Source organism: Mustela nigripes, chromosome 2 (genome assembly GCF_022355385.1).
Source record: "Mustela nigripes isolate SB6536 chromosome 2, MUSNIG.SB6536, whole genome shotgun sequence".
Taxonomy (NCBI): domain Eukaryota; kingdom Metazoa; phylum Chordata; class Mammalia; order Carnivora; family Mustelidae; genus Mustela; species Mustela nigripes.
In genome coordinates this window covers 67198212-67210719 of record NC_081558.1, presented here as the reverse complement: position 1 = coordinate 67210719, position 12508 = coordinate 67198212, and the positions used below count along the sequence as shown (strand labels likewise).

Sequence of the window (12508 nt, the reverse complement as noted above, 5' to 3'; positions counted from 1 at the left end):
ATATTCATTTATGTAGGTACTCAGATTAGATTTTATTTTTGCCCATACTAAACACACTAGTAAAACACTTTGCAGCTTCCTTTTTTTCACAGAACATTCATTCTTCAGCATCAATAATGATAGCTCTCACATCCTTTTGATAGCCATATGTATCCCACATTATTGATATAACAGGATGTAATAAACTTTTCACAAGTCAGGGTCATTCATGTTGTCTACAGTTTTATGCCATTACGAAGAATGCTGATCTCCATTGTACTTATTATACTTGGAATTCTGGTGCTTCTGATCTGTCGAATAGATTCCTCCCAGTGTTCAATTAAAGATTGGGTGTGTTTTTATTCAAGACATTATTTTCCCTTTTCCAGCATTGAATGTAACAGCCTTGTTAATTGCTCTCATTTTGATAGGTGAAGAATTGTGCTTTTTTGGTTTTAATTTGCACTTTTCCATCCACCTATCCATCTGACCAACAGCTAATGAATGTTTTCTGAAAGCTTTTAGCATGTTCCTGCTTTTGTAACCTATGGAAATGTCAGTGAACCGGGGGAAAAAAAAAAAAAAAGACCCTGCCTTCCTAGAGTTTTTATTCTGTTGAGGTTCAGAATATTTAAATTCATTAATTAAGTGAGCATATCCTCTTCTGCAAATTACATGTTGTTGTTCCTTTCCCATCTTTTAATTGGGCTGTTTTATCTTGCCATCAGTCTGTTACAGTCTTTTAAATGTTCAGATTTTTGATTCTTTTGTTAAAAGTCTTAAATATTTCCTCAGTGTCTCCTTTGTCTGTGGCATTTTACATCAAATCTTAAGAGTTTTTGTTGTGGTAGGTAACCACGGTTCTGTTCTGGTAATATCTGTTCTGTTCATTATGACTTCCAAATTTCCTGTCCTGAATAAAAAGGACTATTGTCCAGTCCCAAGGCTATGCAAATGTTTTCCAGTTTATTCAAAAACATTATTTTACATTTAATTTGTTCAATATATCTGGAGTTTATTTTTATATAAAGTAACAATATATCCTTTTAATTTATGTTCTTAATGCATGGCAAATTAATGTCCATGCAATTAAAGAAAACATTCTTTACTTCGTTTAATGAGTACTGTTGTATGTATTTCAGTTCTTTTCTGTAGTTTCTTTTCTTGTTTTCCAGATCTATATCTCTGTACCTACTTTAGTTTTATAGTGCATGGTTTCCCAAACTTCTTACTAAGAAAAATTTTGAGGATATAACCAAGTTGACAATGCAGTGAACACTCATACCTAGATTGAATAACTAGTGTTTGCCATATTTGTTTTAACTCTCTGTATAAATACATTCCCACACCCATTCTTTTTTTATCTCAGCAATTGGAAAGTTATAGACGTTATGACATTCCAGCCATAAATATTTAATATGCTCCTCCTAAGACTTTAAAGTATGCTGCATTATATCCATAATATCATTATCATATGCAAGAAGGTTCCATAATGTGTATAAAACAGTCACATTACCAACTTTTATACCCGTAACATTGATACATTTTTTGAAGAGTCTAGGCCAGTTGTCTTAGATGGTCTAGGTTTTGGATTTGTCTGATTTCTTTGTGATATTATTTAACTTGTTCCTTCTGGCCCTTGTATTTTTTATAAATTTTTTTTTTTTAAGATTTTATTTATTTACTTGTCAGAGAGAAGAGAGCACAAGCAGGGGGAGAGGCAGGCAGAGGGAAGAGGGAGAAGCAGGTTTCCCACTGAGCAGGGAGCTCAGTGTGGGACTCCCATCCCAGGACCCTAAGATCATGACCTGAGTCAAAGGCAGATGCTTAACTGACTGAACCACCCAGGTGTCCCTATTCTTTGTAAATTTTTATACTATATGCTCAACGTCCTTTCAAGCTCTTCCATTCTGTATTCAAATTTCCTGAAGTATCCTAAGAATTTTTTTTCTTTTTTTTAATCCTAAGAATTTTTTTACAAGTGATTCTTTGAGGCCAGGAAGAATTTTTAGTTTTTTCATTCAAGAATGCCCTCTTTTGTTGGTATAATGAAATGGCAGCTTCTTTATTAAATGATACCTGAGGGGCTTTCTGCTTCTAATTCTGCAGTAGCATCTTATTACAGTAGAGTCATTTTTTCTTTCTCCCTTTCCTTTATCCACCAAGCTTCAAAGGGATAGCTCTCCTTTCTAAGTGCTACTTACCTGGGGGTTTTGGGGGGAATCTTAGTAGAGGTCTGCATTCCACCACTATCAGGATCTTTGTCCTCCATACAGTTTCCTCTGATTTTTCTGTGAGGACTCTGTAGTTGACATTGCTGGCCTTGGATGTCATATTTTCCCCTATTTACTTGTAAACTGAAGTTCGAAGTGTTATTAGTCTTCTCTTAGTTGTATTTTAAGTATGTGCTATGGGTAATTTTATTTGCTCTTCTTTTTGGTCTCTAGTTTTTGGAGTATGTGGTTTTGGAGTATGTGGTTGAATATTTTATTTGAATTTGGATAACTACCATCTCCCAAGGGAATAAAAATGTCTACTGTAAGTTTTAATATTTAGTAAGGAAGTGCCTTTTTTCTTGATAAACCTTTATCTCAGCATTTTGTTGAATTTTATGACATTATTATTTTCATAGTTTCTACTTTCAACATTGATCTGAATCACTTCTTTGTCATGTATCAAAGTTTTATAATATTTGTGGACCATTTTTTGAAGTCTCTATTTTGTTCATTTGGTTAATTGGTCTGTTCCTGCACTAATATCACATTGTCATAATTAGCTTTATAAATCTTAATAGCTGGTGGGTCAGGTACTTCCTCCCCCAAATTCATCTGTTTGTTCCTGATGTCTTTTGTTGATTGGTATCTTTGTAATTCTGTCTGTATTATTTCTTTAAATGTTATATTCATGTACATTTTGTAGTCTATAACTGGACAATATCTATAGTGCTAAATCTGTTATTTGTTACCTGTGACTCTTAGTTCATAATGGTTTGCCTTGTGTATTTGAACTTTGTGAACTCATTGTTTGAAGGGAGTTCTTCAGGCCTAAACTGGGGATTGTGGAAGCTTTTCTTCAGATATTAATCCTGCTCAAAACTGGGGAATCAGGGACCCCTCCAGCCTTTCCTAGGTCCTGTCTCAACTCAAGAATCCCAGGTTACCCCTCCCTACCTGTTGGCTGGGGAATCCACTCTTGGATGGGAAGAGTTGCAAAGTCACATTTTGAAAGGAGCATTGAAGAATGTGAGGATTTGTTACCACCATACTTCTAAACAACCTATTGCAGTTTGTCCTCTGACCACAAAATTCACATGCCTTTCACATACAAGATATACTCAGAAACATTTCTCAGAAGTTTCCACTCACTTAAAGCATCAGGTTCAAAGTCCATGATCTTGTAGTCTACATCGGGTCACATGCAAGAATTCTCTGGTGTGCCTGCTCTCCATCCAGAGGCTAATGAACTAAAAAGATATCTTACTTGCACCCCAAATGCTCAGTATACAATGATGGTATCAGGACAGAGTATCCATAATAGGCATTCCATTCAAGAAGGGGAGGAATAAGGGTGCCTGGGTGGTTCAGTTGATTAAGCATTGGCTCAGGTCATGATCCCAGATTCCTTCATCAGGCTTCCTATAGGGAGCCTGCTTCTCCCTTTCCCTCTGCCTGTCTCCTGCACCAGAGCTTGCTCACTCTCTGTCTCTCTCTCTCAAATAAATAAAATCTTTTTTTTTTTTTTTTAAATGATGTGTGATGGCTCAGTGGGTTAAGTGAATGCCTCCGACTTGCGTCATGATCCCAGGGTCCTGGGATTGAGTCCTGCATCAGGCTCCTTGCTCAGTGGGTAGCCTGCTTCTCCCTCTACCTGCCGCTCCCCGACTTGTGCTCTCTCTCTCACTCTCTCTGTGACAAATAAATAAATAAGATCATTTTTTAAAAATAAATTTAAAAAAAAGAAAGGGAGGAACATTCACTGACATAGCAGTTCTCAAATCCAACAGGAACCTGTTGTAAGGTTCCCTTACTTCAGGGATGGTAAATGTTTCTTTGATGAATCTTTCATTCTCTCTTTGGGTGTGGTTCTCTAAACCAGTGTTTTCCTCTGTTCTTGGTTCTGCACTGAACTCTGGGTTCTGCCTCCTGACATACTTCCTTCTTTTGCATAAAAATCTTGTGTTGCCACTGTGCATATCTTATTCAGCCCTACTTGAAAGAAGGCTCTTACTTTAAACTGTCTCTGTTTTTTGGTAGCAGTCTTCAGAAGCACTGGTAATGCTCTCATTGGTTAATTCTCTTTAAAAATTATGGGGCTTAACCCTCCTACACTGTTGGTGGGAATGCAAGCTGGTACAGCCACTCTGGAAAACAGCATGGAGGTTCCTCAAAAAGTTGAAAATAGAGCTACCCTACAACCCAGCAATCGCACTACTGGGTATTTACCCTAAAGATATAAATGTAGTGATCCGAAGGGGCACGTGCATCCAAATGTTTATAACAGCAATGTTCACAATAGCCAGACTATGGAAAGAACCTGGATGTCCATCAACAGATGAATGGATAAAGAAGAGGTGGTGTATATCTGCAATGGAATACTATGCAGCCATCAAAAGAAATGAAATCTTGCCATTTGCAACGATGTGGATGGAACTAGAGAATATTATGCTGAGCGAAATAAGTTAATCAGAGAAAGGCAATTATCATATGACCTCCCTGATAGGAGGAATTTGATAGGTAGGGTAGGGAAGGGAAAAAATGAAACAAGATGGGATTGAGAGGGAGACAAACCATGAAGACTCTTAATCTCACAAAACAAACGAGGGTTGCTGAGGGGTGGGGGGTAGGGTAAAGGTGGTTGGGTGATGGACATTGAGGAGAGTATGTGCTATGGTGAGTGCTGTGAAATGTGTAGGCCTGATGATTCACAGACCTGTACCCCTGGGGCAAATAATACATTATATGTTAATAAAGAAAATAAGAATTATGGATTTTATATGAATTTTGTTGGGATTTAAGCCATAATAACCCCCTCATGTTTATCATTTATTTTTCTCTTTAGGCTAGTCTCTTTATTGTAGCATAAGAAGAAGCTGCTCCTTTCCAGTTCTAAGACTTGTTCTCCTTGTTCCTATATCTGAAACATATTGCTTTACCCTTTGTCTCATTCACTTTTGTATCTGATACTTTATCTTATTAGTTGTTAAGGATTAAGTAGAATGAATTTTCTCTTTATACTTAAACCTTTAAGTAATATTTTGTAATTTCTGAGAATACCTACCCTAGTCAGTCTAGCATACTAGAAACCATGCTATCTCATAAATGCCAGAAGCCTCTAATCTCAATCACTCCACCCCTAGCCCTGGCCCCCATCAAGTGAATACTAGTTTAGGGTGAGTTCTAGAGCAGGGATCAGCAAATTGGGTCATGGGCCACATGCAGCCAACACTCTTGTTTTTGTTCTATGCATGAGCTTAGAAATTTTTTTACATTTTTAAATGATTAAAAATATTCAGAAGAAGAATAATACTTTATGACATGTGAAAACTATATGAAATTCAAATTTTAGTGTCCATAAATAGAGCTTTTTTGGAATACAGCCTTGCTCATTCATTTACATGTTGTCTGTGGCTGCTTTCATGCTACAGTGGCAGAGTTGAGTAATTGCATCGGAAACCATATGGCCCACAAGTCTGAAATACTGCTTGGCCCATTACAGAAAAAATTTACTGACCTCTGTTTTAGAGTAGTTAGGCAACAGAACAAAGCTGTTCTGTTGTGTTTTTGCCCATTAATATCTTCTAGTGTGATAATTAACCCAGTTATATTTAAAAGAGCTTTAGTCAAGCTGGAAGCCAGTATTGCTCATCCCTTCAGCCCTGTAGCCTCTACTAGTGCTTCTGCTCTCAAACTTACTTTATTTAAATATATCGCCGCTTTGTGTATGCACTCACTGTCCTTTTCTTGCAGTAGTATTTAACGTTAGAGCCCATCACTTGTTTTGACTCTCTGCCTATGGTATTCATTCTCCTTCCTGGTGCTAAAAGTATTTTATAGTATTTCTTAGGTGAACTTTAAAGTTGTATCAGAAAATGGAATAATACTTGTGAGAATGAACAGTCTATTCAGCAGATTATTCCCCTGTGCAGAGATCCTTTTTCTACTTTTCTTAGCCACAAAATCAAAACCAAGGGGAGGGGAAACATTAAGCAAACTAGGATTGTAAAAAGGCTTACTTGTAGTACATATAATAGATAAGCAGGGCCAACCTCAACATGTCCTGTCTTTACACTATTCAAATATCCAGTATGCTCCTATTAGCAGCAGTTCTGCTTATACAAAATGATTCTCAAAGGTAAGAGTGAGATAGATTGGGGTCAACTATTTAAAACCATGCAAGTTCTTGTGAAATTTGGTAATGTCCATGTCTAGGTTTAGAGACCTAATTGTCGCTTCTGAACTGGTCATAAGGCTGCATTTAGTGTATTTGTAGCCTTTTTTTCTCTGCAGCTTCTGCAGGACTTTTAAAAGCCATTTAATTTCTATTCTATCTACTCTCCCCCCTAGGTTATTTGTCCCTACTTATAAGACATAACTCACTGGGTAATAAAACTAAGGCATTATGATCAAAGTGAATTGTGACTTTTTTTTTTAAGATTTAATTAATTTATTTGACAGAGAGAAATCACAAGTAGGCAGAGAGAGAGAGGAGGAAGCAGACTCCCTGCTGAGCAGAGAGCCCGATGTGGGACTCGATCCCAGGACCTGAGATCATGACCCGAGCTGAAGGCAGCGGCTTAACCCACTGAGCCACCCAGGCGCCCTGAATTGTGACTTTTAAAGTTAGGCTTTCCTATGCATGTTCTTAGTCAATTGTACATTATCGTGGCTTTATTCGGGATTTGCTCAGAAGCTTTGCATTCCCTTGAAGGTGTTTGACATTGTGTTGTGGCTGGTGGGTTAATGTGTTGGAATTAACATTCTAATTTGCATTTGATACCATTTGTAAACTGCCTGTAAGCTGTAATAACTCTTCATATTGATCTCCCCTTCACTTTCCCATTCCTCTGTAAAACGTTCTTTCTTCCACATTTGAGCACATTGATGTTGTCTTTTGGCTCTGCTCTGGTACATTTGCACAGGTCTCCTCCACCAGTGGCTGCCTCCTCAAAGCTTACCTAGTGGTTCCACTTGTTACTATAACAAAGTTATTTGCAAGAAGTGGTATATAAGTGACAGACTATAGTTAATGAATGTGTAAAGAAAGCTGTACTGTGTTGAATGTTTAAGAACTACTTGATAAGGACAAGTCCCTAAAGAAATTTCTGTTCAGTGGCCTGGGCTGGGCAAGACAACTGCAAAGATTGGGAAGAAATTATAAAAATATAGGCTTCTGCTTTCCTGTCAGGGAACCCATTGTCAAAACAAACTCAGTGGTGCTTAGCCAGCTCAGTCAGAAGAGAGAGCTGCTGTCGATCTTGGGATCTTGGGTTTAAGCCCCACATTGGGTATAGAGATTACAAAACAAAACAAAAACTTAAAAAAAAAAGAGGGTGCCTGGGTGGCTCAATGGTTAAAGCCTCTGCCTTCAGCTCAGGTCATGATCCCAGGGTCCTGGAATTGAGATCCGCATCAGGCTCTCTGCTCAGCAGGGAGCCTGCTTCCTCCTCTCTCTCTCTGCCTGCCTCTCTGCCTACTTGTGATCTCTGTCTGTCAAATTTAAAAAAAAAAAAGAAAGAAAGAAACCTGTATAAGAGTTTGATAAATGAATGTAGTATAAGATGTTAAGATAATACGGTTAGGTATCTTATTTTCTATTTCTTTACTTAAGCTATTTATTTTCATGTAATCTATTATTAGTACTGATCTTGAGAATGGAGTCAAAAGTTTTATTGTTACTGGATTTTCTATAATATTTAGGGAATAACTAATTTATTTACTATTGTAAATTAATTTCCTATGGCAAGCATGCATCCATGCCTCTCTTAGTTTATTGTCACTGCTTTTAATTTGTAGTTTTTTATTGTCTTACAACTTTGTTACATTGTTCTAAGGTCCATCTCTTATACTGTTAAAATTCGAAAAGATAATCTTCAAAGGTTTTTGTGTTTTTTTAAGATGAGGAGCTTCTTACATACCTTTGGAAATCTTTATAGTGTTCTTTTTTTTTATTAGGATGGTGTTAATTTTTTAAATTCAGTTTGAAAATAATATTTCCTTTGGTAGGCGATAAACCTAATTGGGGATATATTTAGCTTTTTAATTGGATAGATTTTTAAGCTAATTATCCCTTAGGATATACATCTTGTGTAGTTGAAATCGATTTCAGTGTGTTAAATTACTACCATGAAGAAGTAAATATATAGTTAGAAACTAAGTACTACCTGTATCAGCCAGGGTTCATTTAGGAGACAGAAACCACAGGGGCACCAGGGTGGCTTGGTTGGTTAACCGTCTCAGTCTTGGTTTCAGCTCAGGTCATGATCTCAGACTGTGATACCGGCAACGCATTGGGTTCCATGCTTAGCGTGGAGTCTGCTTGAGATTCTCTGCCACTGCCCCCCATTCGTGTGTGCCTGTGTGCACACATGCTCTCATTCTTTCTGAAATAAGTAAGTCTTTAAAAATAACTGTTGTGGTTTCTTTTAAGATTTTATTTATTTGAGAGAGAGCAAACACAAGTTGGGGGAGGGGCAAAGGGAGAGGCAGAGAATCCCAAGCAGACCCCTGCAGAGCACAGAGCCCTTACATGAGCTCTGTTCTACAACCCTGAGACCATAACCTAAGCCAAAATCAAGAGTTGGACGCTCAATAAATTGAGCCATCCAGGCTCCCCAACAGTTATTTTTACAGAGAGAATTAATATGTTAAATGGGTATGGTAATTTAAAAATGCAGGAAGAGAACACTAAAATGTCATGGAGGTAGTAATTATAGTCAACAGCTCCTACTCCTAGAGCTGGAAGAACAAAATGAGGAGGTTAAAACTTAGAGGTGGGACCCCTGCAGAGCTGTGGCTCAGACCTCTGTGAGGAATACTAGCAGACTGGCGTTTCTGATGGGGCTGAGAGCTGCATCAGTGAGGGTTAGAAAAACTGCAACAAGAATCAGGTGCTGCTAACTGAAAGGCGTCTCCTGCCAGAGTTGCTAAGGTTTTACAGACAAGAACAGGAAGCCAGAAGGAGCATGTCCCTTCTTCTGTCAACTTCCATCTTTCTTTTTTTTTTTTTTTTAATCAACTTCCATCTTTTGAGCACCCCTGTTAATAGAGTTTAACAGGAAGCCATTAGAATGAGCAGAAAAATGGTTTACTCAATCCTAGGTGGGCCCAGCATCACTGAATATGAAAGAGCGGACTTGGAGCTGAAAGTTGCTTAATTACTCGCTCTTAAACAGCTACTATCTATAAATTTTACTTTTTTATTGTCTATGTACAATAACGGAAGATTTGTTCGCATATTTAAATTTAATTTCAAGGTCCTCATCTCTTTCACATTTGCTTTCCTGAACACTGCAGCATATATGGATCCTCTGCTCTGTTACTCGCCATCATCTATTGACATTTAGTGTCATTTAAAATTGCCATTAACCTTTTTAAACGATTTTCTTTCCACCTTATTTCTTGTGTACTGAATAAGGATAGAATAAGGATAGAAGGGCTCTGTTCCTACTGTTTGAAGTTTACAACTAGCCGCACCTTAGTACTTATAGAGAATTAATCAGCTATTGCTATGGACCTTGACTTTCCTGAAAGATGGTGATTTTTTTTAAATGCTGTCTTATAAAATGGAATGTCCTTCAAAATTAGTGCCTTTGTTGATATTAAAGGAGTTATATTTTTCACATTTTCTTTGGTGCTAACATGCTTAAAATTAAACTTAAAAAATTAATTTTCTTTTGATTAGCAGGTGCTTCTAAAGAAGGAGGTGCTGGAGCAGTTGATGAAGATGACTTTATAAAAGCTTTTACAGATGTCCCTTCTGTTCAGGTAAGGATACTAGTAAAGTGGCATTCCCCATGAATAATGGTTACATCTGTTCATACGATTATTTTTGTCCCTTTTGAAAAATTCTTTTTTTCCTTAAATGACTATGTAAGTAAAATACTTGGTTTATTATTACCAAGCTGTTACTTGTTGGCACAATTAGATTTTCAAATGATTTTTTCAGGCTAAAATGGAATCCATGATGAATTATGACATTGCAATGTTCAACTACATGTACTTTTTTAAAATTGTTTTTAATACATTGTTCTTCCCTTATTTGTTTCATTTTATTTTGGTTTTACCTCCTACCTTTTTGTCCACTTTATCTCTGTCTCCTTTACAGGCATACTTTTCTCTACTTGCCTATTGAATATTGGAATTTCTTAGGGGTCAGTTGTGGGTCCTCTCCTCTCCATTTTATTACTGAGTCACTTCCTTCAGACCCATGGCTTCAGCTCCTGCCTTTACATAGATAATGCATTTCTCTTGAGTGCCAAAATAATTTCTTCACTGATAGCTTACCTGACATGTCCTTATAGGTGTCTGAGAGGCATCTCAGATTCAACCTGTCCGAAATGGGGCTCATGATCTTCCCCTTACAAATTTGTGCTTCTAGTGTTTTGTATGTGGAAACCATTACTTACTCCAGTTGTAAAAGTCAGAGATCTAGGACTTACTCTAGTGCATTAGGTTTCTAACTTACTCGTATTCATACTTCTTATGCTTATATTATCTCCTAAAAGAATGTTTGAAAAGTTGTGTACCCTTTCACCAAAGTAAATTTTTGACTTTTCTCTTTTTCTCTTGTTGGAGAAGGGGGAGCCTTAAACTATATTCCAGAGCAATGCATCGTAATAAGATTCAGAGTGGCAGAGGGGCGTGCCTGCCTTCTGAATTGGGCAGAGGGGCTGTTGTGAGGGGACCTGGGAGGCAGGAAAAGAACTGGCTCAGAATCCTCCCAGCAGTCATTCTCTAACAGAATGTTATCTTGACCCCCTTCTACCTCCTCACCTTATCTCCTGCCTTGGCTCCCCTTTGTACTGTTGTTGGGGGTGGGGGTTGTTTTAAGCGAAAGGGGAAATTAATGGCTGTTGAAAGTGAAAAAACTCTTTTGATGAAGTATCTCTTATTACTTGGATGATATCACCAGGACTCCCTTTCATTCCATCTCTCATTTCTGGGTTCCTCTACATGGTCTTCCCTTGTGGTCAGCAACATGGCTGCAACTGTTTGAGCCTCACACCTTTCTCTGCCCTCTGCGTCTTTTCTGATTGATCCTGTAAAATTTGTGAGAATTCTTCTGATTGAACTGACTTAAGTCACATGCCCACCTCTGAACCTTTGTGATGTGGAGAAATAATGTGTACCGATTGATTATGGTTTGGTCATTGGCTCTTCCTCTGGCCCTCTTTGCACTTTTTACTCCTGTGCTTTGGCCTTCTTTCACTTTCTTTCCTCTGTCACAGAGCCTTTGCACATGCTGTCCACTCTAAGGAAGACTAATCTCCCTGCTTTGCCTGATGATGATCCCTCCTTTTTTGGCTCTCAGTTCAAGCTTGACTCTTTTAACTAGTTCACACCTCCTATATAGACTTTCATGGAATTGTAATTGTCTTTGGCAGTACTTTCTATTTGCAGTTTTATATCATTTGATTAATTTTTTTCTCTCCCTGACTGGATTATAAGCTCCATAAGACAAAGACCATGCCTATTTTTCTTGCCTTAATATCCCTCATGCCTGGCATAATGCATCCCTGTTATGTAAATATATTTAAGTGAGTGAAAGGATAATAGTATTTTTGGCAAACAGTTGACTCCTGAGGAAACAATGCATGTAACTATCCTGGCTATAGTGTGGGGGAGCTAACCTAAATCATGTCCTTTTGCAATAGTGTACAATTATATGAATGCAGTAGGTACATGCCTGAAGTCATTTTTGAGAAAATAGGCCTATTATTAGTTCTTAGGATATTTGCATCGTGTTTTTAAATGACAAAGCATTTTTAAGAGTATATCTGAAGTTAGTCATGAACAGGGAAATAGCACAAGGGTAACAGGTAAGGAAGATAATATATTTTCCATTAATAATGGTTCTAGTTATTTTCTAGATTATTTTCTATTTTCTAGTTATTTCTAATTATTTTCCATTAATAATGGTTCTAATAATGGGAAATAACCTTATTACTTGAAAGAGTGCTATAAACATTGGGGCGTAGCTTTGATATATCTTACAGCAAGAAATATTAATGTTATAACTTTATATCTTTAAGATCTATTCTAGTCGAGAACTTGAAGAAACATTAAATAAAATCAGGGAAATATTGTCAGATGACAAACATGACTGGGATCAGCGTGCCAATGCAGTAAGTTTTTTTATTTTGTTATCTTCTCTTTTTTTTTTTAATATTCCCAAAACATTGGAATTCAGTAATATTACTACAATGGTATTTGCTTATGAAATAGGTATGAAAGCTAACATTTCTTTCTGGAAAAACACTTTGAGGTAATTGGAATTTTCTGAGTTAGGGTCAGTTTTTATTGTTTCTGCT

At 37.2% G+C, this 12508-nt stretch overlaps 1 protein-coding gene across 50 annotated transcripts in view; it reads left to right on the top strand.

Annotated features, from left to right (window-relative positions):
* Positions 1-12508, top strand: part of CLASP2 (cytoplasmic linker associated protein 2) — a 185624-nt gene that overhangs the window by 60018 nt on the left and 113098 nt on the right. For 26 of the 50 annotated variants that reach the window (XM_059390640.1, XM_059390652.1, XM_059390661.1 and 23 more), the window contains 2 exons: positions 9883-9962; positions 12230-12322. In XM_059390640.1, the coding sequence (XP_059246623.1) occupies positions 9883-9962; positions 12230-12322 (173 nt within the window). Of the gene's footprint in view, positions 1-9879; positions 9963-12229; positions 12323-12508 lie in introns of all 50 variants that reach the window. The other 24 variants (XM_059390644.1, XM_059390642.1, XM_059390643.1 and 21 more) reach the window with 1 other exon arrangement.